This window comes from Corvus moneduloides, chromosome 18 (genome assembly GCF_009650955.1).
Source record: "Corvus moneduloides isolate bCorMon1 chromosome 18, bCorMon1.pri, whole genome shotgun sequence".
NCBI classification, from domain to species: Eukaryota; Metazoa; Chordata; class Aves; order Passeriformes; family Corvidae; genus Corvus; species Corvus moneduloides.
This window is the reverse complement of record NC_045493.1, coordinates 3,765,553-3,791,881: the sequence shown is the minus strand read 5'-3', so window position 1 is coordinate 3,791,881 and position 26,329 is coordinate 3,765,553. Positions and strand designations below refer to the sequence as shown.

The 26,329-nt window shown below is 52.8% G+C and overlaps 2 protein-coding genes across 5 annotated transcripts in view; both read right to left on the bottom strand.

Annotated features, from left to right (window-relative positions):
• Window positions 1-2,473: 2,473 nt before the first annotated feature.
• HSPB8 (heat shock protein family B (small) member 8) lies at window positions 2,474-6,170 on the bottom strand. Its single transcript, XM_032127818.1, has 3 exons — window positions 5,311-6,170; window positions 4,168-4,231; window positions 2,474-3,233 (listed from the first exon to the last, which is right to left on the bottom strand). Exons 1-3 carry the CDS (start codon window positions 5,687-5,689, stop codon window positions 3,074-3,076), a joined length of 603 nt encoding a protein of 200 aa, XP_031983709.1. The 5' UTR covers window positions 5,690-6,170; the 3' UTR covers window positions 2,474-3,073.
• Window positions 6,171-8,518: 2,348 nt separating this feature from the next.
• The window catches only part of SRRM4 (serine/arginine repetitive matrix 4), a 46,463-nt gene continuing 28,652 nt past the window's right edge, over window positions 8,519-26,329 (bottom strand). For 3 of the 4 annotated variants that reach the window (XM_032127813.1, XM_032127814.1, XM_032127815.1), the window contains 5 exons: window positions 18,412-18,749; window positions 16,608-16,817; window positions 16,251-16,361; window positions 15,011-15,157; window positions 8,519-14,386 (listed from right to left, as the gene is read on the bottom strand). In XM_032127813.1, coding sequence (XP_031983704.1) covers window positions 14,125-14,386; window positions 15,011-15,157; window positions 16,251-16,361; window positions 16,608-16,817; window positions 18,412-18,749 — 1,068 coding nt within the window. In that variant the 3' untranslated portion in view covers window positions 8,519-14,124. The remainder of the gene's footprint in view (window positions 14,387-15,010; window positions 15,158-16,250; window positions 16,362-16,607; window positions 16,818-18,411; window positions 18,750-26,329) is intronic. The other variant, XM_032127817.1, reaches the window with a different exon arrangement.

Below are 26,329 nucleotides of genomic sequence, written 5' to 3'. Positions count from 1 at the left end.
AGAAAAAAAAAAATAAAACCTTCCAAGCACCTGCTTCTCTCTCCTCCCCATCCAGGAACAGCCCTGTACTGGCAGCATCAGGGCTGCTCCGAGAGCAGGATATGAAAGGCCAGATTAGGATGGTTCCTCTGTCTCCTTCAGCAGTGAAAATCACTTGGTCTTGAATGATGTGGATATTGGCAAGTCTAATGCTGCTCCAGGAGAAAAAAGGGAGCACTGTCCTCCTAGAATGATTGGGACAGGGCTGGCAGAGAGGTGCTGCTGTGGCTGGGGTGCCTCCATGCAGTGTGAATTGCTGATAAACTCAATCCTGCCCTTTCTCCCTTGTGTGAGAGGGGTCCCAAAATGCACAGCGGGGGTCTCAGTCCCTCCTGGGCTCCCTCAGGCAGCCCCAGGGTCAGACTCACAGGATGCCCACTCCTCCCCTCCTGGAGGATGCTCCCCTCAGTCACAACCTGCACAAGGTCTGTCCCTTAGAGCTGGCATTAAGCCATGCACCATCATGTGTTCTGACACCACCTGATGTGCTGTAATTGCTCTGGACCCATAGATGTGATGCCACTGCAGAGTGGCCGCTACTGCTCTGTGTTACGGGGCTGGTGGCTCCAAACCAACATCTCACACGAGTGAGGGTGAGCAAACAGTTCCCACCCCCCACCAGCCCCAGCTCTGCTCACTCTAGAACCCCAGATCAGACACGGGGGGAGAGGGTAGTGCAAAAGTGCCCCAGTGTTTCCAAACTGATTTTTCCACTTGCAGAAACACCAGTAGGGATTACTTTAAAACCTCCTTCACATGTATAATCAGCTCTTACTTGAAAAGAACCTCCAGATCTCCAGTTACAATTATTTCATTAGGATGTGATACTCCAGACCATCCAAGAGCTTGGGAAGCTGCTGTCTGCACAGGTCCAAGCACGCTGCCCATGGAAGTGGTCCTTAGTGCTAATTGCTAATGCCAACCCCAGCCATTAGGAAATTATTGCTAACGCAGCTGACAACAGCTTTTATAAGACACTATCAAGGAACTCATCAGAAAGCAGAACCAAATAAAGCAAAAAGCAATTAAAGAAAAACAAAACTCACCCCAAACTGCAGGATCAGCAGGAATAAGAGCTGGAGCTGTTGGGTGAGTGCAGCAGCCCTAAAGGTGAACCTGAATCTCCCTTTGTCCCAGCACTGCTGGGGCGCCAGCTTGGGGCTCTCCCCAAATACCCCGGGATGAGAGAGGGGCACAGCTGTGGATCATTCCCCCCTAGCAGTTCCCTATGGAGTCACAGCCGGTCCCCTGCACTTGCAGCCCTGCTCAGGGAACCATCCTGTGCCAGACAAAGCTGCTGGGCCTGAGCATGTCCCCAGGGTCTCCTGGGGTCCTTCTATGAAAGGGGGAAAAACTGAGGTTGGGCCTGGGGATATTTTTTCAAAAGGCTGATAAAAATAACTCTTTGAAGGAGTGAGGAAGAGGAAGGACAGTTTGTGCTGGAGAGGTGTCATCCACAAGGCCTGACGGCTCCAAGTGGCACAAGGACACAGGGCTGGAGCTGTGACTCATGACTTTTGGCATTCCATCCCAGTGTCAGTATCCCATTTTGAGGATTATATTTTATTCATAAAAATTGCTGTGCTCACAGCCATGCTTGGCAGATCCACGGTGGCTGAGCTTGGGGCTGGCTGTGCTCTGCACTGTTAGGGGCTCCCAGCTCTGTAACAACTGGTGGAAGTTAAATATAATCTGCAAAACTGGGTGAGAGTCCCCAGGTTCCCGTCCATGACCTGGAACGTGGGTGCCTTCATGGCAGGCGGGTGCTGTGCCAGGGTTTACAGCACGTGGTGGGTGTTGTTGGTAACCGCATCCCAAATGAACCAGAGTGAAACATGTGAGGCTGTATTTTTAACTCTGAGGTCCTGGTGACATAGAAAACTGGGTGCCTGGCCCAGGTGCTGCACAGATCAATGGAAAATTTCCTACCACCTATCACCACCTCGGCTTTGCTAACTCCAGGCACTGCAGCGTGTTAGCAAATGGTGCTTTGCCCCCAGGAATGGTTTTAAGGCTGTGCCCAGAACCCAGCAGAGACCATCTGCCATTCCCCTGGGAAGTGCTTCCCCATGGAGCTGCAGGTGGGGAGCTGGCATGGTGAGATGGAAATGGGGATGGGGCAAACCTGACTTTCCCAGCTCAGAGCCTGGTTTAGCATCCCCAAGCAGGAAGAACATTTTCAACCCGCTGAGAGGGTAAGGACGAGATGAGCCCATGGTCCTCGCCAGGCTCAATGCCTCCCCAGCACAGTGTTAGCTAGGATTAGGAATTCACCTCCAGTGCAGGCATGCCCACACAACTCTCTTGTCCTTGCCTTCATGGGGACAACCTGTGCCAGGCTGGGAGGTGGCACATGGTGACATCCCCCCTCCTCCCCACCACCCTCCCACAGCCTTTCGCGCACCCCACTGGCTCAGTCGAGACAAGCAGAGGCTAAGAACATCAACTGGGTTTTATTCCTCAGGTCTGACAAGTAAAAGCACAAATTCTCTTTGGAAATAAGGAAAAAAAAAAACCAACACCAAAACCCCAAACCAACGTTCAAAGCACGCAGATGATTTCTCAGGATGGAGGCCACGCCATCAAGCTCCACCGCTGGACACGTGTCCTTTGCAGAGATGTAGTTTAAAAAAAACAAAACAACTCATGGAGGAGGAAAAGACACAGAGCTGCAGGTTTCCATGTCAATTTTAAAGAAAAAAAACAGGCCCTTTTTTGTAATTGTTATAAATACCCCATCTGAGTGACTCGGAGCAAACAATAACCATAAGGAGGAACATCCTTTCTGCTTGGCCCCGTGGGCACAAAATCTCTACCGGCACCTCAGACTGCTACAAGCCCTTGGGGACGGTGGCCTGGCACCCGGTGTATGCCCCAGCCCTCAGCTGGGGTGGCGGGTGCTGCCATCCCTGCGAGCGGCACCCGTCACCCTTGCCGGAGGCTGTCAGGACACCGCACCGCAGGGGACCGGGGAGCGGGGGAAGGGGACAGGGGACAGGGGTGCCGGGCACGCGGGAGGGCCGCGGGTGGCTGCTCAGGTGCAGGTGGCCTCCTGGCTCTCGACGGGGATCTCGCTGCCGCTGCTGCCCTCGCCATACTGCTGGTAGGGGGGGATCTGGGGCGCCTCGATGATCAACAGCCCCTCCGGGGACAAGGAGGCGAACACCGTGATGGGATCCACCTCGTAGGGCAGCCTGCAGGGGGGCAGGAAAGATGGGAGGGGTTAGGATGCTGCATCCCTCGTGGATCCCGACCCTCGGACCCCCAGCACGCCGGAACCAGCGATGCCGAGGCAGCAGCCCCGGCGCCCCAGCACAGCCTCTGTTATTATTGGAGCGCCTGGGAATGTGCGGGGGATATTTAGAGCAGGCTTCTGGCCAGCCTGGCCCCCGTAGGAGCTCTGTTTAATCTCCCCGGCAGATGTGTTTGACGGGATGTCACCGCCGCTTGTGCTGCCGCGGAGCAGGAGTAAATCCCGGCCGTGCCGCAGCCCACGTCAGCCGCGAGCCTTGCCCGTAAAAGGAGCCCGAGCGCCGAGCAGGAGGGAGCACGGTGCTCGCCCCAGCTTTCCCGTGGGAGTTCGGGATGCACGGGGCTCCTTCAGGGTGAAAAAGCAAAGCTGAGCTACTGCCAGCCGAGGAAACCCTTCCCATGCCCTGGGCTTTGATGCGAGCCCCGTGGGTGGGGTCTGCCCCCCACATCGGTCAGGGCCCGCCGGCCTCTGGGCTCGCCTTTGCGGTTGTTGTTGCCAAAGTGAGCCATGGGGTGAGTCAACGTGATAGCGATCTCCCTGACATCATGGAGATGCGGGGATACGAAGGGATGTGCTCGAGGCTGGCGATGGTGCCAGCCCACCGGGCTCGGCTGCACCCCGGGGGACGGCTCCTCCTCGCACCCCTCCTGCTCCCCGGCCGTACCCAGACGCAGCCCCGGGGGCCCAGGAGACTGACAGAGCGCCTCCAAAATGGCCGCCTCCTCCTCCTTTCCCTCCCTTGGGAAATCACTCTGTGGCCCGACCCAGCCAGGCATGTGCTGCAGAAGGGCAGATTTTGGGGCGGAAACAGTCCCTGCGAGTGTGAGCTGGGGCACGGGGACTGGCAAAGCTCAGCCGGGCCGACCGGTACCTACTGGATTTTCTTGGTGAAGTTCTTGGAGACGATCCCTCCTTCCACCTGTTGCTCCTCGTGTTTGCCTACAGGAAAGGCCAACACGCCACATCAGCACCTTACCAGAAGATTATTTTTTCCCCAACAACAACTAAACCCAATAGGAAAGTTTTCCGAGCAGCTGTTTCCCTGCCTCAGTGCAAACCCTTCCTCTGGGGAGGACTCAGGAAGCCTCTCCATGTAGGGGAAGGAGATGCTGGATACAGCACAGCCATATTTCCAGTGGGAAACTGGGGTCTCACAGGCTGCCAAGAGCTGGGGCTTAAGAAAATAAACAAATAATAAAGCCTTTGTAGGTGGTACCATCCCCCTTGGCCCCAGTCCCCAGGATGGGCTCCTTTCCACCACTCTGTCAGGCTGGGGGTCCCTGTGCCTGGAGCATCAGCCAGAGGCTGCCTGGACCCCCCTGAGCTGTGGCTTTTTCCACTGCGGTGCAGTGAGCTCCAAATAAACACCCAGAGCTGTGTTAGGTGGCAGCCCCCCGCCCTCCCTGGTGATCCCAGCCTGGAGGACCATGGGACAATGGGGAGTGTCAGTGCCACGCTGATGGGACACTGAGGGCAGTCGCGGGCACCCCGAATACGCTGGACCCACACACCCACTTTCCTCTCCATTAATTGACTCTTCAGGGACCTGTTTTCTGGCCGACTCAGAGCCGGGCTGAGCTGGGGGGCTGTGCAGGGGGCTGTGCAGCAGCTGCTCCCTTCTTCTCAGCCTCTCCCTCGGCCCCTTTAAAGGGAATCTCCCTCCCTGCCGGCCTCACCCTGGCTATAATTAACTGAGCAGAGCTGGGGCCCCTCTTGGCCGCTCGCTGCAGGGTGCCGCCAGCCAGGGCAGAAAGTAGGGAGATTTACCCCGAAGGACACGTGTCCTTTCTCATTTTAGCAGCAAACCACCATGGCTTGTGAGCCAGATTCCCCCACGACACCCAAACTGCCTCTGGAGATGCCCCAGTGCCCTGATGCAGCCCTCCCCTAGCCCTCCCCTGCTCCCGAGCACAGGGCTGCTGCTGCTGATAAAAATAAAATAAAATAAAGCCGATTTTGGCATTCTGCGGCAATTCCTTGAGCTGGCAGTGCCACCTCCCCGGTGCCTTGGCTCTCACCTGACACCTCGACGTAGCCGTCCTTGGTTTTGACTGTCAGCTCCTCGGGTTTGAAACTATGCACGTTGACACACACCTTCCAGGGCTCGCGGGGAAACGGCGCTGGGCTGCGGCTCTCGGGGTACCCCCCGAAGTGGGCGCCGTAGGCGGGGGCCATGGGGGGGGTGCGGCCGAGACCGGCGCGCAGGGGACCCGGCCAGGTGGTGGTGAGCCGGGGCCGAGCCCAGTCGGGCCAGTCCGCCGTCAGATCCCCAGGGAAGGGCGATAAGCCGAAGTCTTCATCCAGCAGGCGTGAGGTCAGGCCGGGGTCCCGAAAAGGGTCGCGGAGGCTGCGCCTACCAGGATAATGGCAGGAGAAGGGCATCTGGCTATCGGCCATGGCTTCCTTCGGAGGGGTCTGAGCGTGTCCCCGGGGCTCTCCAACGGAGTCTCAGCCTCTGTGTGGCTGCTCCTGGCTGCAAACTTCCTCCGGGAGCCTGTCCCGGAGGAGACGCATCCACCCCGGGTGGGACGTGGGTGCGCGGGGACGATCCCTCCTTCCCGGCACCAGGTGAAGGACAATGAGAAAATCAATTCAGGCTGAATCACCGGGAGCTGGAAGATCACAGGAAGGACGGAGGGAGCTCTCTGGCCGCGAGAAAAAGCTTCCTGTCTGGCTGCGATCCCAGGACTGGGGAGAGGAAAATAAAACTTCTTGTCAGGAGAGAGAAACAAAAAACCAAATATCCTGAGATTGAAAGGCTTCTCTCTCACTTCTCACTCTCCAGCACTTTATGTGCAACTTTCCCTGCTGCTCCCGGGTGAGAGCTGCAATAAATGCCTGAGCCTGGAGCCCAGAAACTTCTCTAACCTTCCAGCCGTTGGGCGAGTACTATTTATATGGATTTCAGAGGAGGGGTGGTGTGTGTTTGCAAGTCCTGCCCTGTCAGACGAGTATTTTGGAGAGGATGAAACAGCCGTGGAGAATTTGGGCAGTGGCAGCTGACCTCTTCTGCTGGCCCAAGGATCCCGGCTGCCACGGGGCCACAGTGTTTCGGCAGCTGCCCCAGCCCCTGCCACCCCCTCCTGCTGCTCTGCTTGCCCAAAATAGCCCCCAAGCTCACTTAGGGCTGGCTGCTTTCACCCCAGTGTCACCTGTTAAAAATACCCTTGTGGGGCTGACTAAGCTGCTCCCCTCACTGTAAAGACACGTCCCCACGCCACCGAGTACCACTGTACCGGGAAATGGGTCACTGGCGGCACCCCCAGCGCAGCACAGGGAGGATTGTGGGATCCCAGGGATGGGTGTTTGGGGCGTGTGGGGTAGGGGACAGGATGACCCTTTCCAACACCTCTTCTTCACCAGTTGAGCCCAGAGGAACATCCCCTAACTGCAGGAAGGAGACGGACCCCGGGCAGCAGGCAAGGCGCTCACGGCGCTGCTCAGCACCTGCCTCCTCCTCCTCCTTGCCCCACCGCATGCCCCGACCCTGCCGCAATCGCGGTGCGGGCAGGGCGAGGCGTTAATCACAGCCGCGGCCGGGCTAATTACAGGGCAGCGGCGGGAGCGGGCTGCGCGCTGTGGGAAGAGGCACGGCAGCAGCACTGGAGGGGGAGCTCCCAGCAAGCATCCACCCGGGAGCCACGGCCCCGAGCCGGGCCACAGGCGGGGTACGGCTGCAGTGACAGGGTCCCCATGGAGGGGATCCAGGCACGGGTCCGGTGGGCAGCCGGGTGTGCTGGAGGATGGGATATGATCAATGAGGGTCATGTTGGATACAGAGCCACTTCCTCATGCCGCATCCTGGCTCTGCATCATGCTCCTTCTCTCCAGCATCTGCAATTTTTCTAATGGACTCTATGGAAGTAATTGCAGCAGGAAGACTTTAATGCAGCACAGGCCACGCAGGGATCCAGCCACTGGTCACTCCATGGCGTTAATCACGGCAGCATCACTGGGAGCAGGGAAGTGCCTCTCCCTGGCCAGGGCAGGGCTGCCCCCGTGCATGGAGACACCTGGGCATCACAGTGGTCTCCCTGGTGTCCGAAGGGATGCCTGGAGGTGCCTGGGGAGGTCCCAGGTGCCAGCTGAGTACTCCTGGTGCAGGGTAGCAGCTGCTAGTGGAGGGACTGAGCATTGCCCTCCATTCCCTTGTTCTGCCCGGCTGCCTCTGCCTGGCTGGAGGCTCCTGGTGCCCATGCATGACAGTACAGGAACAGTCCTGGGGGTCACTGCCACACACAGCCTGAGCTCAGCTGGGCACCTCTCAGCTTGGCTGGGGAGCAGGATTGCCCCAGCACCCAGCTCCGAACACACTTGGGCAAACACCGGCGCATAGAGTGAGAGCGACAAGCCCCGAGGAGGTTTCAGGCAGTCCCACGATCCCGCCGTGTTTCCAGGAGCCTTATAACATCCCCCGTCCCACATAGCTCCAGGCCATCCTCCCTCCCCAGCCAGGAATTCTTCCTGTCGCCTTGTTCATCCCGATTAGTCACACATCCCCTCCTCCCACCTGCTCTCACCCTCTCTGGGCCATCCCAATTTAGCTCCTGTTGTCATTCCAAACCTCCCGGCTGCCTCCCACCCGAGCCACTCCACGACATCAGCTCTGGGAAGCATGAAGTGCCCTAGCAGCCCCCCTTCTCCTCCGAGTGACCTGGAGATGGTGCCCTGTGTCCCATGATCCATCTGTGGTACGTCCAGACCTTTCCTGGGTGTCCATCTAGGCCCTATTGAGGAGAATGGGGACATGGCCCAGTGCTGCTTCTCCCCTGGGGGCCTTCCAGGTTACTGGAGAGTCCCCATTGCCCCTGGCTCCTGCCAAGGAGGTGACCGTAGCAGGTGCCTGTGGCATGGGACCTCTGTGCAGGGCTTGGAGTAAGGGCTGTGAAGGAAGGGAAGGGCACAGCCCCAAGGAGAGCACTGGGGAGCCCAGTGTGACCTCCAGGGAGAGACGGACACATTTCTGGCTTGGACTCCCGGTGCCTGAACAAGGTGGGGGGGATCCAAAGGGCCTGGCAAAGGGCAGCAGGAGCCTAGCCCAGCAGGGAAAGGAGAGCTGCCAGAAATACTAGCCCACAACTTTTTTTGCTTCAGCCAGTGCCCTGAGGAGCCAGTCCTCAGCAGCTGGGAGTGGAGGTACATGCCCTTCCCTGCAGAGCAGCTGAAACACCCCAAAATATCCCACCGCACACACTTGTATCCAAAAGGAACATGATGCAAAAGAAATACTGTCCGAACCTTTATTGGAACCTTTTTCTAACCAGGCTAACAACTCAAACACCCAGGAAGACTAAAGGATACAGAACGCATGTGGATGGAGAGCAAGGGGAGCTTTACAATGAACTCAAACGAACAGATGCACCAGTGTCATTTAGGGTGGAATCAGCCAATAGGCAGAGAACAGAGACACCCTTGTTTCCCTCGTGGCTTTTCTCACAACTTAACTTTTGTTCTAAATCTTCTTCTCATTCCCAGGTTTCAATGGTGGAGAGCTGCTCTGGGCTGGTGAGGGTGTTGTTCTCTAGGCAATAGCCCAAAAGCAGGGATGCTGACCATGACACTGTTGCTTGGAGACACTCCTAGTCATGTCCAAACTGCCAGGTAGCAGCAAAGTCATAAGAATTATTTATTCTCTGGTGAAGAGGTAATAAAACCCCACTGGACACTAAAGGGCAAACCTGAACCTGTCCCTTTCTCAAACCAATACCCCAACAGCCCTGAGGCTAAGCACCCAGCAGCTCCCAGACAGGTCTGTGGGAGCAGCCCAGGGCTGGGCACTCACCTGCTGATACTGGAGCCGTGTCCACACTTCACCAGCGCAGGCAGCTCTGCCCAAGGAGTACAAACACCTCTCACTCGAGCGAGCAGAACAATGGCTGCGGCGTTGGTGGAGCAACACTGGGGCAGGGTGGGATTTTTAGCACATCTCATGCTCTTCTCAAAGCTGGGAGAGGATGCCTGCAGCAAACTCTGCTGGTATTGGAGACAACAGGGGAGGCCTCCCCAGTCCTGCCCTGGCTACTGAGCTCACATCAGGGCAAAGCTACCGGCTCTGGCACAAAGCTTGGGGAACGGGGCAAAGCAGGACATGGCATGAGGATCTCAGGATGGGGCAGGGTGGACATCCTTGCTTCCTGGTGGAGACCATGGCCAGTCACTTCAATCCTATCCCCTTCCTCATCACTGATGCAAAGCATGACAAGTGTCCCCATCCCCCAGCAGTGGAAGATCAGAGAACTCCAGGGATTTTTGGTGATGGCAGCCCTATGCCATGTGGCAGAGGAAGAGGAGCAGGGTTATTCCTCCATCAGAACTGTTCTGTCACCTCTGAACTCCCCACACCTTTCCAGGGGGATGTGATTTGTCAACAGAAGCTGGTTCAAGGAGATGGTGAGTTTTCCCCTGCCTTGACCATCCCCATCACAATGATGTTCCTCTCTAAATACTGGTGGTGAGGTCCAAATGAGCCCAATTTGCCTTCCTCTCTCCAACATATCTGGCAACACTTCAAAGGCTCCTGCCTTCATGGACCAAACAGCATGACCCAAATAGCTTTTTTTAAAGTAATGCTTAATAAATAGAAGAAAGAAATATTAAATAGAGGCCAAGTCCTTTCAGCCTGTTCAATATATGTACAATGCATAGCAAAATAACAGTGGTTGGCTGTTGCAGACAAGTTTGGTACAAATTCAGTCCCCAAAACAACAAAAACATTGATAGAATTGCAGTCAACATAAAGCAAAGCTCAGCCGAGTGCTGCAACCAATGAAGAAAGAACAGAGCACTGCTTTGAAGCATCCCTTATCTTTGCTTCCCCAGCAAATCTGCAGAAATGGTGTTGGATTTTCTGGAGCCTGCGGTTGGGAGAGGTGGGACAAGCCTCCCTTAGTGGGACAAACAGATGCAGTGAATGGGGAGAGTTGATGGCTCTGGGGTCGAGGAGTAGGTGCTGTGACATGTGCTTGGCCAGGGAAAGGCAGCAGGGATGCTTGTGGGATGAATCAAAATTATGGGTGGGAAAGAGCCTTTGAGTGTGAGACAGGGCTTCCAAAAAACAGCCAAGATATTATCCTGATGTTGTGGCCAGCCCTGAACACCCCTTGTGTGTCTGACCACAGCAGTGATTCACCAACACCAAAAAGACCAAGCTGCCTTTCCACCAGGTGAACCTGCTCTTTGCAGAGAGCACCTGCAGCAATCTGAGATATTGGATGCAGAGCTAAAATCCATAAAAGCAGTGAATGAGAGAAACAACATTTTAAAAAAAGCAAAAACAAAACAAAACAAAACAAACCACTGGCAAAAGGCACGACAGAAAAGCTCACAGGCTTCACGCAAACCCACAGAAAATCCAGTCATCCACTAACAGGGAGGGTGTACTAAAGCTTGTACTAAAAATATAAGTTAAAAAATAACACCGAGGGAAACTCACATGTATATGCACATGAGCACATACACACACACAGACTTGGTCAGGTCCGTCACCAGAGGCTGGATTTTTCAAGGACCTTCTGCAGGGATCACTCTCTCACAGTCTCATCTCTTTAGTTTTCCCATGGGTAGGTCACTGTGCAGGGATAAACACGGCAGGGGAGTCCTGGCGACGGCATCCTCCCAGGGAAAGCGGCGGTGGCTGTGCCGGGTTTCGGGCTGAGCGCTGGCGGCGGAGCCAAGGCAAACAGCGCGTGGCCAGCTGGCACCCGGCTGGAGCGCGCAGGCGACACTTCCCTGGTGGCACTGCCAACACCCCGCGCTCGGCCGGCCAGCAGACCCTTGCCGTCACCTCCGACACGTCCTAGACCCTTTTCTATGGTCACACCCACCACATTCCTGCACAAATCTAATGAGAAACCCGAGATTTCAACATGATAACACACAGCTCTGCCCTGCGTCCTGTTGTCCATCCCGTGCTCTCCGCTCTGCTCCGGAGGGCGAAGAGGGAAACAGTGCCAGCAGGAGTGACTGTCACTCCTCCGGCCACCTCACTGAGAGGGGCCAGAGCTGTAAACCTTTACACGAGACCAGCGGCATAGATGCATTTGAACAAACAAACAGATCCAAAAATCACGTTAGGGGGGAAAAAAATCGAATAAATAAATAAATAAATACTGGGCCATTCTGGCATACAATTAAAAATATAATAATAATAATAATAATAATAATAAAATAAATAATTTAAAGAGGTTTACTCCAATGCAAGTCTGCTTGGGAAACCCCAGGAGCGTTAAGCTGCCACAGACTGTACAGGCAGAGGCAGTCCTTGACATGGGGATCAGCTCGAAGGGTGCAGGAGCTGCCATCAGCCCTATTCAACCCTCGGGGTCATCTCCTGACCCACAGGGGGTGGATGCTGCTAACCCTGGTGTGGTGCTTCCATCATCTGTCCCCAGCCACAAGGACTCCAGTCAGTGTGAGTTCGGTATTTACACCAGTTGCACAAAGCCCCTCTTCTTTTCCTTCCTAGTGTTGGATCTTGCTGCTTCCTTGCTACAGCTCCACGTGTGCGTTACGGGGTGCTAAGGGGCAGGAGGCCGCTCCTGAAACACTGGCAGAGCTGGGTAGATCTGGGTTCCCATCACTGCCTTTGGTTCTTCCCAGGGAACAGAAGGATGGGGTGTTTCAGCATCAGACTGGGAGAGACTCTTTGGGGAAGAAGCATGAGGTTTTCAGCCCTTTTGAGAGGGAGTTCACTGCAGAAGATGGCCAAGGTGCTGCTGTTAGGTCCAGCACAGGACGGAAGGCAGTGGCATCCTGTCTTTGATCCCTCAACCACAGCCCTGGAGCGTTTGCCCAGCCCTACCAGGAATGCTTCTCTCTGTGTCCTAGAAAGGGTCTTTCCAGAAGATGGACACATCCCCACTAAGCCACCAACCATACCAGTGCCCAGCTCTCTGCCTCAGCCACCCTCATCCCCACATTGCCTGAAGAGTGCAAGGCAGGGGATGAGGCTCTGGGAAAAAGGGGAGCTTTGGCCATTGAAGGCACAGGACAAAGGGGACCAGCACCAGGAAGGATACTGGGAAAGAGGTCCCTGACAAAACTTCCTCTTGTACCACCCAGATGGAATTCCAGCCTGCGCTGCTGTACTTTCCAACAGATAACAGATTTATAGGCTTGCTGAGGTGATCATCCATTTCCACCACAGCAGCTCGTGGCACTTGGCCTTTCTCCAGTTGCTGCTTTGTCCCTTTTCCAGCTGCCAGGGGCCTGTAGGTAACTCTTTAGATTTGGGGGGGGGGGGCGGGGAGGGGGGCACCGGGGGGGGGTGGGTTGGATTCCTTTCTACCCCCTCTCCTCCCGCAGATGGTGGCTCCACTCAGCCCTTTTCTGTAACACTTAAACAACACTCCTCTTTGACTCATTAAGCCCAAACTCGTTAATAATCATGCAGGATGGAAGGGGAGGGGATGGAAAAAGGGAGGGAGGGAGGGAAGTCTTAAGTCCAAATTAGCGTCTCTAAGCACCCAGGTGTTGTAAGAGGAATAAACTCCTCAGCACCAGCTCAGCCTGTGCTGGGAGAAGCCTTTGTTACCCGGCAAAACACAGTAATTGCGCAGGCAGCTGGGCTGGCAGGGAGACAAAACCCCACGGCCCAGGGCAGCCTGTGGCTCCCTGGAAAAACAGGCAATTAGTGAGGGGCCCTTCCTGTCCCCCTGCACTGCTCCGGCCTCCCAGTAACAAACTGGGGCATGAGTGCAGCCTGCTACAGCCCGGCACTGGCCCTGCAACTGTGCTGCTGATCCTGCCCCAAGGCAGCTAGAGGGGCTCAAGGAGGAATGATTTCCTGCAATCTTGCTTGAAATTGCTGCATGTTTTGAGGAAGGGGAATTGGAGTCCCCTGGCTCTTGCAATGCCTTTTTAACCCTGTGTGTTCTGACTGCACCCCATAACTGGGCTATCTCTGCATCTCTCTCTGGTCCCACCAGCAATGCACTCCAAGGGCAACGCTCCCTGAAAAAAAACCCTAAACCCAAACTGTTTGAGGCTTCCTCCGAGAATGGAAGCCCATGGCCCCTGTCTCCCACACGTGGCCTGGCTCTCGGAGCACAGCACGGCACCACCTTCCCTCTGCCTTATACCCCACCAGTCCCAGGTCTGATTCAGACCTCAGCAGATTGTTTGCAAGCCAGTCAGTGCTGGGGGGATAAAACAATCCTGCAAAAGGTGCTGCTACCTGGTAGGAAAGGGCAGGAGAAAGAGCAAACAGCCTTTTTTTTCCCAGGAAGTACGTCAGGAGGGATTTCTAGCCTTCTATTTATAGCAGGGACTGGCTGACTGGAAAAAAATAAATATTTTCTCTGCAGAGTGGGCAGCAGGTCTGGAGGAGAGACCCAAAGGGCCTGATATTTGCCTTGGTGGGGACAGACATCTCCCCCATCAGCGAAGCTTTCCAGCAGACTCCTCCCTAACTGGGTCTGTCCCTCCAACAGAAGTTAAATTTGTTGGTTCCTGGTTTGTCAGAAGAGCGAGGAGCAGAATTCATTTCTTTGGACCCACTGATAGTGCTTTGGAGAGCAGCAGCAATGGGGAGATAGGAGCATCAGGGAGGATGGAACAGGTCTTTCGTGACAGACCCTCTATAAAGCACCGACCCTTCTTACAGCCTGGCCTGGGGAGCTGGGACTGATCCACCCACTCCACGCTGGGGCGAAGGGGCTGCACCAGGCGCTCCAGGGCTCTTACTCTGAACCGGGGAAGGGGGACCCGGCAACGCCACCACGTCAGTATCGGGGATGATCGCTATCGATGGCCAGTTAGGTGGGAAGGAAGCGGAGAATGCCAGGAATGTGACAGTGACGCCGGCACCCGGTGTCAGCCAGCAGTGGCACTCCCTAACGACGCAGGCTGTCGGAGCTGGCTCCTGAGTCATAGCTCCTGCTGCGGCTGCTCCTGGGGCCCGAGCTCCGGCTGCGACTCCTGCCGTCGGCGCTGCTGCTGCTGCTCCAGCTTCGGCTCCGGCTCGTCCGGTAGCTGGAGTAGCTCCGGCTGCGGCTCGGGGAGCGGCTAAAGCTGCTGTCCCAGGAAGAATAGCTGCTGGCGCTGCTGGAGGAGGAGGGGCTGGGACGGTAGTAGGGGATAGGGCGTTTGCGGGCACTGTGGGGACAGAGAGATGTGGGTTACCGGCAACACAAGGACAGACTTACTGCCGAAATCTCCAAAAAGCACTGTCTACTCTGCATAATACTCCCAAAAATGTGACTGTGTTTGCTTAAAAGAAAAAAGAGATCAGTAGCCGACGGGCCTTCGGATTCAAACCACCCATCCCCACAGCCCTGGGGAATGTCCCAGCCACTAAGTCTGCTGGACTCTACTTGATGTTGTCCCAAAGAGCCCTGTGCATGAAGGTTAGAGTCAATATTTGACTCTCTCCAGTGTGGGACATCTACCGCAGGGCAGGGTGAAATAAAAAACCTGTGAGGGAATGCTCCTGGCACCTGAGTCCCTGCTCTGACTTCATCTTCTTTTTTCCTTCAGCTACTGTAAATTGAGACACTCCCCCCACTCCCTACCCCCTCCCCCCCCCCATCCTCCCTCTGCCTCCAGCTGGAAATCCCCAAGCTCTAGAGGAGGGGTGGAAGGGCCTGCTGATCAGGCTCAGGGAAACTGGTCTCCAGGAGAAACCTCCTCTGGCAAGGGCTGGGACCCAAGGACAGCCCACATCCCCCCGGGAAGAGCCAGCTGAGCTTGTCTCCAAAGGATGGGACAGCATCCCCTTGCCTTGTGATGCGCCGAGCTTCGAGGTGGCTGGGAGAGTCTCTCCGGCGTTTCCTTAGGGGGGAATAGGAGCGGCGCCGCCGCTGCCACTCGCGGTCCCGGTGCGATTCCTTCTCACTGGAGCTGTGCTTGTGCTCCCGCTCGCGGTCCCTGGGAATGGCACAGCATGGGAACTGTCACTGCAGGGGTTTTGTGGGGTGGGTCAGGGATGGGGAGGCAATGACCTACGAAGGCACAGATGAGCAGAGTACGCTCAGCTCCAAAAGGGACCACTCTAAGCGCTCTGGTGGCATCACCCCTGAGCACTCACATAGTTGGACAAACAGACTGGACAGATGGACACCACTAATTGCATCCAGGGGTTCCAGCAGTGTCTTCTAGTGGCTTTGCACTTCCAAGCTAAGATGGCTTCCAGGGACCTGTGTCTGTGGGTGCAGTCTGTATTTAGCTCTTGCTGGCCGTGCTGCTAGAGCTGGCAGGAACAGCCCTGCAAGCAGGCCCCACATGAGCCAAGGGCCTGGTAGCCCTGCAGGGCTCCGCAAGCCTTGCCAGAAGGAGTGCCAGTGTTGCTATAGTTTTTTGTTAAATTCCCATACACATCAGCACAGGCCATTCTGTGCAGTGTGGCAAACTTCATACACCCTGCTCAGTGCCATCTGCAAAGCAACACATTACAGGTTAAGGGCCTGCCTGATCCCTGCATGCAGGAAGTGTTCTCCTCACCAGCACAGGGATTGTCAAAGCCTGCAAGAATCGACCCTGGGAATGTAAGATTTTGAGGTTGCAAAATGTTCATGGCAGCAGAGATGCTACCAGGAAAACCTGGCAAAGGCTTCTCTAGGGCTGAGCTGTGAGACTGTTTTCTGTAGTTTGTGGAGGGAGTAGAGGTGCCTGGACTGTGTTTCCCTCTGCAAGGCTGTGAGTGCCAGCCTGAGAGTACCTGGCATCTGCCCTCACAGCAGGGGCACCTTCCAGGGCCTGACAACTCTTTGTCAGAGCTGTGACTCTAAAAAGTAGAGTGTCTTTCCTTGCTGCAATCAGATCCCTCTCTGACAGGGGCTGCAGCCCTGCTGCAGGGGCTGCTGGCTGTGTGGGCAGTGAAAGCCATGGGCAGACCCAGCTGGAGCCTAGGGATCTGCCCATCACTCACACCAGCATGACAGTGGCAGAGACAGGGGGAAAGTGTGAGGCAGCAGATACCACATGAGTGGACAGCAAATAGCACATGAGTAGACAGCTGTACCTGCTATGGCTGTAGCGGAAGTAACTGGGGCTCCGGCGAGGCCTTGAACTTCTACTCCCAGGACTTTTTTTGCAGGATTTGGAGGAATAGCTGGGGGAACGTGAGAAAGACCTGGAGACAGGAAAGAAACATAAAAGAGTTAAAGATGCGGGAGGGTGAGGCTGTACCAGACTAATCCAAATCATGAGGAGGAAGAGATGTCCCATTCACCAGGGTCTCAGCACAGCTCTGCATGTTCCCCCCAAGCCTTGTGGATCCCTAGGCACCCCCAAACTCTTACACCTCCCCCTGCAAGGGAGCTGGCAAGAGCTACACATTGCCCAGGGTCACAGAGACAGCTGTCTCAGCTGGCCTTACCTCTTTCCCGAGGAGCAGGACCTGCTTCGGGAGTACCTGGGAGAGGTGTGGTGTGAAGAGCGGGAGCGGCTGGAGCGAGGGGAGGATCTGCCCGTGCTGGTGTGGGACTCGCTGCGAGAGCCAGGCCTGAGCGGGGAGCTGTGGGATGGGGATGGGAGGAAGTTTTGCTTCTTCTCCTCTGAATAACTGAGACATGAGGACAGGCACGCTCTGCGAACATATATTTGAACACTTTTTAAAGCTGTGGCTGAACTGGGACTGGTCCCTGGCTGAGGGGAGCACCATGTTCCAGCAAAAATAATTCCCATCCTTCCATTCCCTAACTGGAGGTTAAAAAGACCTCTCAGCTCCCCAGACTGCTGTTGCAGGAGACCCTATGTGTGTGGGTCAGAGTCCAAGAGCTCACCCTCTGGGCTCTGCCAGGGAGAAGAGGTGTGGAAGAGCTCTCAGGTGGCACAAGCAGCAGCTCATCTGCCCCATGCCCAACACACCAGAGGTGTCTGGCTGGCAGAGCCTGGGTCAGGCCAGCAAGCAGTGCTGGTCCTGGGCAGGGAGTGAGGTAAGAAGTGCTGGGGTAAGGGAAAGGCAGAGCATGGCAGGGCAAGGGCTGTACTCCAGCCTGGCTGTGGAGCAGCATGAGTGGGCACTGAGCAAGCATGTCCTGTTGCCTTTGGACAGCGCTGTGTGAATTCCTCCTCTTCCAGAAGTGCTCTGGGAATGAACTGGGGTCAGAGCCTAGCAGCCAGGCAGCCTCCCAGCAGCCAGGGCCAGCTGCAATCCCAGCTCCACCCATGTGTAGGCAGAGTTATCCCACTGGAGTCACCATGTGAAAAGTACATACAGACCTAAAATTTTACCCTCTGACTGAAAAATGAGGCTTGTTCTTACTAACACCCATTCCCTTGGCTCCCTCCTGTCACATTCAGTGCTCCAAAGCATGTCCTGGCTCTAACTTTCAGCCTTTAGGACCCAAGGGCCTGAGCTGGAAGAGCTCCCTACAACCACTGCCTGAGCACAGCCCTGGGTACCAGCCACCATGCTTTAGTGCCCTCATTCCCAACATCCCCTGGCAAACCCCCAGGAAAGGGAGACAGTGATGGAGGCTGGAAGCTACTCCCCTCTCCTGAAAATGACCTGTGGCAGTGAGTGGTGGCTCGATGCCCTGTGGCCCCAGTGCAGAGCTGTTACTGTGTTATCCTGAGCCAGCTAAGTACTTGCCCCTCCCTATGCTCCCCACTGGCAGGAGATGCTATCTTGTCACCCTGGACCTGTGCTGGATGAGCTGTGAAGGGGAAGGGGCACGCTGGATTTGGCTCATTGGACAGGTGAAAGAACAGCCCATAACGATCCTAGTGAAAACAAGCCCCACTTCCCTTCCCCACAGTAGGCAGAGGGGGAGAATTAACATGGCAACCCCCAGATGCCCCTTTCAGATTGTGCCCAGAAGGGCCAGGAACTTTTTTTTAACATGGCCATGCCCAGCTGAGCAGGGATACGCTGTGGACACAGCTTGACCCAGGCCCAAACCCTGCATTAGCCACAGTAATGCCAAAGCACTGACACAGGCAATGTCCAGGCATGTGATGGCTGGGTTTTACCTTCCTTCTCAGGCTACAGTACTGGTCCTTGCTGGGTTCTGGACTCCAGACTGGCAAGACCGTGGGTCTGATTGGTACCTGCCTGCCTCCAGAGCACAGAAAGCTCCCTGCCAGCTCACCACGGCAACTGGCGAGCAGGCAGGAGACACAGAGCAACAATGTACCAGGTGTTGGGCTGCCTGCAGCAGCTACTGGTAATCACTGACCTTCGGTCTTGTCCCTGGGCATCTGGAGACAGATTTTCCAAAGCTGTTCCCTTGGTCTGGGAAAAGCAACTGGTGAAGGAATTTCCTGAATCAGAGCTGTTATCGCTGTTGGCCAGTTTGGGCTTCCCGGACGAGAAGGCATGGCCAAAGCCATCATGGACTAGACTTCTTTTCTCCTGGCTGTCCTTTGACCTGGATGAGCTCGTTTGAGTGGAGGGAGGGGAGGAAGTATCGTTTCCTGAGTCATATTCATGATACTCTCCATTCTGGCTGTCTAGGTTGCCAGGCGGGCTGTCTGTTTTGGTAAAGAGGTCAGCAGAAGACCCTGACTGAGAGATCTGAAAGCAGAAAAGCCATTTGGCATTGTTTGAATGGTTTTTGGGGGGGGTTGTTTTTGGTTTTACTTTGCTCTTTTTTTTTTTTTTTCCAAATAAACCCAGAAATTTTACCATCATGATGCACTGAAACAAAAGGAAAGGAAAGAAAAGAAACAAAGTAAGAAAGAAAGAAAAAAAAAGAAGAAAGGAGAAGAAAACAAAAGCACATATCCCTAAAAGAAATCCACAGTAAGAAGAAACTTATTTTCCCCCTGCTATAATAACGGGAAACTTTAGAGATCATGCAAGGAGTATCAGCATGCGGTTCATGTTAAACAAAAGAGTTCAACAAAGTAAGTGGGCAACCAAAGAATTAAAATAACTAACTAAATAAAAAAATGTAACAGAGGACAAAGCCCTTATTTAACCTTAAAGAGGGAAGGAGGGAAAAAAAAGGAGGTATATACGTATAAAAAACCTACATAATCCTTGCAAAGAAAACAAAAATGAAACAAAAACATAGATGAGTGAATTTTTTTAAGCTTTCTTAAAGTGGCTGGACAAATGTCACTAAAATAAGCAACAATAAACCAAATCAAATCAAATTAAGGGCTTCTGTACAAAGCAAAAACTGCCAAATACACAAGTTTATCACTTTGAAATTTTAAAAAAAGAAAAAAAGGAAAAAAAAGAAAAAAGAGGGTGAGGGAAAAAAGAAAAATCCCTTTGGAAATAAAAAGTATACAGATACTTCTTTGTGTGCTTTTTACCCCCTGAAGAAGATATAGCTAATGTGCTCAAGTGACCTCTAATAAATTCCCTGGTGTCTTGCGGATAGCATCCACTTACCCATCAAGAACTCCTCCTTTAGTAGGTAAGGTGTAAGAAAAAAGGAAGAGCGGGCAACATAAGTCCATCATTAGAGTCTCAAATTACATGAAAAAACATAAACCCTCTCTTCAATCCACACTGCCAACTGTTTGCTGCCTCCTCTATGCAAATGTCACAACTGCTTTTTGTCTGCTCACTTGTCTCTCTTATTACTCATTTTTGTTTCCTTCTGCTTTAAATTAGCCTGTCCAGCCCGTTCCTGGAGGCTGATGGCTTGTGCTGAAAAGTCACAGCTTGCACTAAATCCCCCCAGATTGCATGGAAATGACAAAGGGAACTCGAGTGAGGGAAGAAGCAAAAGAATAGCGGAGGAAAAGTGTATGCCCATGCTGTCTATCAGAGGCCTGTGGGGAAGGGGATTGCAGCCCTGCTCCTGCCAGCCTCTGCAAGGGGGTCCAGCCACACCCTGGCTGGGTTGCTGAACACAACGGCAAGCAAGGACCTCAAACTCACATAGGCTGACCTGGGCAGGGCTATTTTCTGGGACCCTGAGCACCACCAAGGGGATTTACACCATTTCAGTATTTTAAAGTTCAGCTTTAACTCCACTGGCACTTACCTGAGCCAGCTCAGGAATGTGCCAGCACTGGGAGTGAGGCTATGTTAATGCTAGTATCTGCCCTTGCAATGGGGTGAAAATTAGGGCCACGTGCACATAATCTGCACTCTCATGTGGCCTCCTCCTCTTTCACGAAGAGCCTCCGCTCTCCTCAAACCCACCCATGAGGTTTGGTCCAGGGTTCTCAGGGTGTGGACACACAGGTTTGGCTCCCCCCACTCAGGATAGTCCTCCAAACACGTTCCCAGCAAGCCGTGCTCTGTCAAACACGTGCCCTCATGCCACACTCTGCCACACTCTGGGGCACACAATGCCCCCATCTATGCCATGCTCTCCATACTGGGGACGTGGGCCATGCCCTCACCAATATCGGGTCTTCTGAGCCAAAAAAACACATTGCAGTGTTGGTGCTATCTCAGGCAGCAGAGGAGACCTGGATCAGCTGTCACACAGCAGGCACAGGGTCAGTCCCTTTGGAAAGTTTAGCTCTGGACTGGCTGGCTTTTTCATCCTCAGACAGGCTGCAGACTCAGCCTGTGTCATGTTTCACATGGATTTCTTTCATCCTATCAGATGGTGCCTCCATATCCATGCTCCTGCCTGTGGCATTCAATCTGTGTCCCCAGGGAGAGCTGCTCTCGACCCGGTTCAAGGTGCTAACTGGGACAGGGACAGCTGACTTGGACACAGGTGCTGACCCAGCAGTGACTGAAACCAGAGCAGAGCTACCAACACCCACAGCAGCTCTCAGCACAGTCTGCAGAAGGATGACTGCCCACAACACTCTGGTGCTCTGAAAATACCTGGAGCTGGAGGATCTCCAAGTACTTTCTGCGTTGCCAGGGAGAGAAGCATTACTGCTTCTGGGATAAGGGATTGATTCATCCCAGCAAATCCATAATAGAGTTCCCCATCTCCACCCCACACTAACTTCTAGGTGATGCTCAGTCCCAGCTCAGAGGAACCCGAAGACCCAGCAGCAGATGTGGGAAATGAAGTGATCCTTCTTCATTAGCCAATTTGCACCTTCAACGCAGAAGCCCTGGACAGAGCAGAAACATCTCCCAAATGTTCCCAACTAGGAATGAGTGGAGACCTCATTGCAAGTCCTCATTTTGGCATCTGGTACTGCTCCTTGCTTCTTCTTAGCTCTAGCAATTCTCTACCAGTCCTTGCTTACTCCAGCAGAAACTGGAACATCACAGGAGCCTAAGGGAGCCAAATAGCCAGCTCTGCTTTTCACCAGTTCTTTCTGAAACCCTGATGCCACATCCAGAGCCCCAAGAGATCTGACCTCTGTGCTGTGGACCACTGCACTCGCCCCAGCCACATTCCAGAAGATAGAGGATTTCACTTTCAAATATGGTACCAAATATTTTTCTTAAAAGATAGGTTATGGTTTGCAGTCGAGCTGAATCCTAACCCAGAGACAACCAGCTTTTCACCGCCTTTCACTTACAGGCATGAAACTACCACGTGAGGTACTCCCTGGCTGCAGGGGTAGGATAAGCCTGGAGTAGGCACAGGGCTGCTCCAAGGGACGCTGACACCAGCATCACACACAGAAATACCTTCCTTCTGTTACTTCCCAGTTTAAACTGAAAGGCCATTATTTCTGCCAAGAAATACAGCAGTTTCTTGGCATTTCTAAACCAGCTTTTCAGACTAACTCCGGGACCTGGCATACTTGCTTCTGCTCTGCCTTGGCTGACATCTACCTTCAAAGCAGCAACTGTTGTCAGCACAACACAAAACCTGTCAAATGACCGGGAAGATCAACAAGCCCCTCTGTAGTTCAACATCTGTGGCAGCAATGCCTGGGAAGAGGCAGCGTGGGTATCAGTGAAATATGAAGCTGACAGTCTGGATGAGGGCTGGAGGGTCTGGATGGGGCAAGGGAGGTGCCAGGGGAGACACAGCAACTTCTCAGCCCCACCATCCTGGGGCAGCAGGCTGTAACCTGTAGGTTTCTGCAGGCTCTGGGGGAGGTTCTGTCCTGCAGCAAGAGCCAGGACAAGTCTCAGGGTGCTCAACTTGTCTGTCTGCTCAGACCAGTTCCCCATATTCCCCATTGGATGACCTTGGCTTTGCTTGTGGTCCTGTTCTACTGTTTCTGAAAGTCATGCCAGCCACCCAGGATGGAAACAGAATACCACATCTAAAAACACTGGACAGAGCTCAATTGAATCACACCGTTCTGGGTGATTCTGAATTCTAATGGCTTTTTACTTTTCTAAGATGGCTTAAAAGAGCCTGTTCTTTCACAAATCTAATTCGCTGTATGTGAACATTTGGATTTTGCCCCACACACAACCCCTAATAAGTAATGAAATAATCTCAGTAAACTGTGCTTCATCCAGCTTTCAGCAGGGAACCTGCTGCTGCCCTCAAGGGAACCCAGGATATGTATTTATTGGATTTTTTGCTTCAAATCATTATTTAATCAAGATGGGGGGGTGGGGGGGGGAAAGAGCAGAAATGAGGCCCTCACTCATATTCCAGACTGTATTTCCAAGTGCAATCCCAGACCAAGAGGCAGCGTGGTCTAATAGGCTACAAACATACAATCACTGCCTATCTTCCAATTAAAGTGAACAGCTCCATTTACTGTGCCACAAACAGCCCTGAGGCGAGAGATGACAATGCATTGTCTCAGCCATACGGGGACAGCATCGTGGCACAGCCTCACTCAGAGCTGCAGGATTTCTTTCATGGGTCTTTTTTCTCTTGTTTTGCAACTCACTTCAAAGCGGAGTTAATTTCTCTTTCAGAGGGGCATAATGTCTGCCTTTCTCTCTTTTTCTAGGCGTTGTGGTAATGAAAGGAATAAAACACTTGTGTTGGTGACCCCAGTGAGCCCCACTCTTGGCAAGGGCCCGGCCAACATCTGCCAGAGCCGCCAGCACAGGGACAGCACCTGCTGGGGGCTGCTGGGGATGGGGCTCTGGGCCTGCCCTGGGGCACCTCCACCTGCCAGAGCTCAGGGGAAATGGGCTCACCTCTGCTGATAACCTACCCCTGCTGAAAAGCCAACTTCTGATTGAGTATAAAAAGTAGAAGTTCTGTAGGAATTCAGTACAACCCCTTTTTGCACAATTATGAGTCCTTGACTCGAGGAACACTGAGTGGGAAAATACCCCTTTTTTTGACTGGATGGAGAGTTCAGGGTGAGTCTTTCTCTACCACAAGGGCTAAGCTAAGTCCCAGAGCAGGGAGGCAATGACACAGCTGTCCCTGCAAGCTCTGAGCTTGGGTTATTTGGGGCTGGATGGCAATACTGCTGAGCAGCCTGGCTCACCAATACATTGCTGGGGGTAAACTCCAGAGAATGCCAAGCAAAGGTTTGATTCTTTTCAAGGATCTTTTCAGCCTGCTGCAGTGCAGGCATTGTACCCTCACCTCAGCTTGAGCCAGGCTGGCACTACTTTGGAGCAAGGGTTTGTCTTCCACCACCTCCTTTGGTACCTGATACACAGCCCAGCCCTTCTGTGGATACAGGCATCGATCGTTTCCCCCCAGCTGCTGCTCCCAGCACTGAGCTGTGGATTTGTCTGACAACAAGCAGGGGTAACTTCAGTCCCCCAGCTAGGAGGGGAGAACAGGAAAAGAAAAAAGAGAGTAACTTCCATATTTATAGAAGGTTTTGCCTTTCTGCTCTTGAAGGACCCTCTTTGCTATCAAAAACATGCTGCCTAGCACTTGAAAGAATAGTTTTTCCTATGTAAGCCAAAATCCAGGCTAGAAAACAGCAGCAGCAAGCCAATATGCAGGTCTGCTGTAAGGTTTCCTGAGCCCTCCAGCACACGCTGTCCCAGTCCCTGCACAGCATTTTCCCCATTCTACCTTCCTGTAGACACAAGCACAAAGACAAACAGCATCATTTGGACCAGCTGTACCCCCCACTGAGCTTCACTGGAAATCTGGCTCAAGCCTGTGATAATTTGTGGCATCACAAATGAGTTACAGTGAAAGCAAAGGAGCTGGCAAGGAAAGTGTATGTATGGTGCAGTTATCTTCATCAGGAACAACAAAGGCAATTAGATCTGTGCCCTGCAGGTATTTATATTGCACTACTAAAGGAAAGCACAGTGGCACAGTCATCCATCTGTGTTGGTGTGGAATAAAGTGTCTGCAACTGGGCAGGGGTATTCTGTACAGAAACAAATGCTGCACATTACCCACAGCTTCTCTCTGCCTGCTGAGGCACAGGCCCACAATCCTGCTCTCCATAGGTGGCTATTGCAGCTGCACGGGATTAAAGGAGAATGAGAGGGAGAAGCTTGGAAATTCACTGCCAAAAATAAAAGTAGCAGGGAACTTTGAGGTGTTTCTGCATGTGTACATGCATGTGTGGGTGCATCAGCTTTTGCATAAAGAGTGGAAGAAGCAGCAAGGTAGATGCATAGGTAGGGCATTGTTTTGTGTGCTTTATCCCCCAGCAGTTCCAGGTAGACCTAGTTAGAAATTGTGGCTGTTTCGTTACAAAGGAATGAAGAAAAATAGGGTGGGGAGGATAGCAGAATTTACCACAAAGCACTTCAAATTTTCAGAAGAAAAACAATGTAGAATAAAAAACATCTTGAAAAGCAAAACCTTTGTTTTGGAAGTGCTATAGCATTATCTCATGGGAGTTTGTGTATTGTGTCTCTAGATTTTTCCCTGTATCTCTGTGTATTTTTCCCTGATCCTCCTTGGACAACCCCTTTCCTTTGGAGATACAAGTGCATCCCCCCAGGTAAGGATGGTTTGAAAGCCCAGGCCAGATGGAAGGATAGGGAGTGTAACATAACAACTCTCATAAAGGACTGAAACATGGCATTTCTGAATCCTAACTCTGAATTTTTTCAGAAAATCTTTTCTTTTCCAGTATTTTTTTTTTTTTTTTTTAATATGTGACCAACATATTCTTCAAGAGCCCACTTTCATTTCAGGCAGCTCTCAAAGTCTGACAGAATTAAGCGTATTCATTGAGCAACCATTTAACTCATGAAAAGAAAAAGCATCAAAGGGTTGTGTATAGTCATTAATAAACGAGACTAAAGGTTTCCATTCCATTTTTCCCTTGCCAGTTTTGAGTACATGATATTTAATGACCTTGTTCAGCAAAATTTCAGGGGCAGCTCTTAACCAGGGCCATCAATTTGAACAAATGCTTAAATGTGCTCTTAAATAGTGTCCCAAGAGAATGTACTTCTTTTGGGAACAGGAGGATGGTAGTGGATTTCATCAGTCATTATGCCTTTTAGTCATTAAAATCTTTGCTTAAGTTATTAACCCTTACTAGAAAGAACACCGGAATATCCTGATGACTTTTACTTTGCATCCACCACCTGCATCTGGAACTGTCAAGCTCTTGTCTTCGCTTCCCTGCAGCTTATGGACTCATTTACCTCGATTGAAGCAAATGGAAAAGGAAGTGCAGGATGCTTGAGTTTAGCTCATTTTAAAGCTTTTAAAATTTTAAATTAGAGTTTACTCTTTCTCAGGAAACAGAACAGCTGGCAGTTGGCCTCACAGGGCTTCAGGAACCTGGCTTCTGAGAGAGAAAACCTAGCACTAATTAAACACTAGGCTTAGACTCAAAAGCATTTATGAAAAATATGCCACTTGAACCAAAAAGCACCCTGGTGACATGATACAGTCTTTGGCTGGTTGTTTTTTTTGGGGAGGAGCTCTGAACTCAGCAACACCCCCAGCTCATGACAGTAAGCTTCAAACCTTGTTTTTCTTCCTTTGCATGTGCGTGCACACATCAGCGTGTGGTGTGAGGTTCTGCTCTCCACGCTGCCTTATAAGGCTTTACAAGCACTGACTCATATGGCCCCACACACTCTATAACGAGAGCAAATATGCGTATCTGTAATGTTGAGAGACAGCTTGTGCCTGTCTGTACCCACGTACAATCCCTGGGTATTTTGATCGGCACGCTGTCTGTGTGGGTGAGTGGGTAGAGCCTCTCCTCTTGCTGGCACCATCTCTCTCCTATCTGATGTAGCTCCTGCGTGCAGCTGAGCTATTTCCAACTGATGACTGGGCCTGAAGGAGAAAACAACTTCGGGGCTTGGAGGACTCTGTACTCAAAACACCTCTAGCATTACACATCCACACGTGTGAGTATCATATTCCGCACTACTTCCAGTCCTAGGTAGCA

Coding starts and splice junctions, on each gene's coding strand:
- HSPB8 (XM_032127818.1), bottom strand. CDS start 5,689: ATGGCCGATAGCCAGATGCCCTTCTCCTGCCATTATCCTGGTAGGCGC. Junction 4,232..5,310: donor CGGCTACGTCGAGGTGTCAG/GTGAGAGCCAAG, acceptor CCTTTCCTGTAG/GCAAACACGAGGAGCAACAG. Junction 3,234..4,167: donor AACTTCACCAAGAAAATCCA/GTAGGTACCGGT, acceptor GCCCCCCTGCAG/GCTGCCCTACGAGGTGGATC.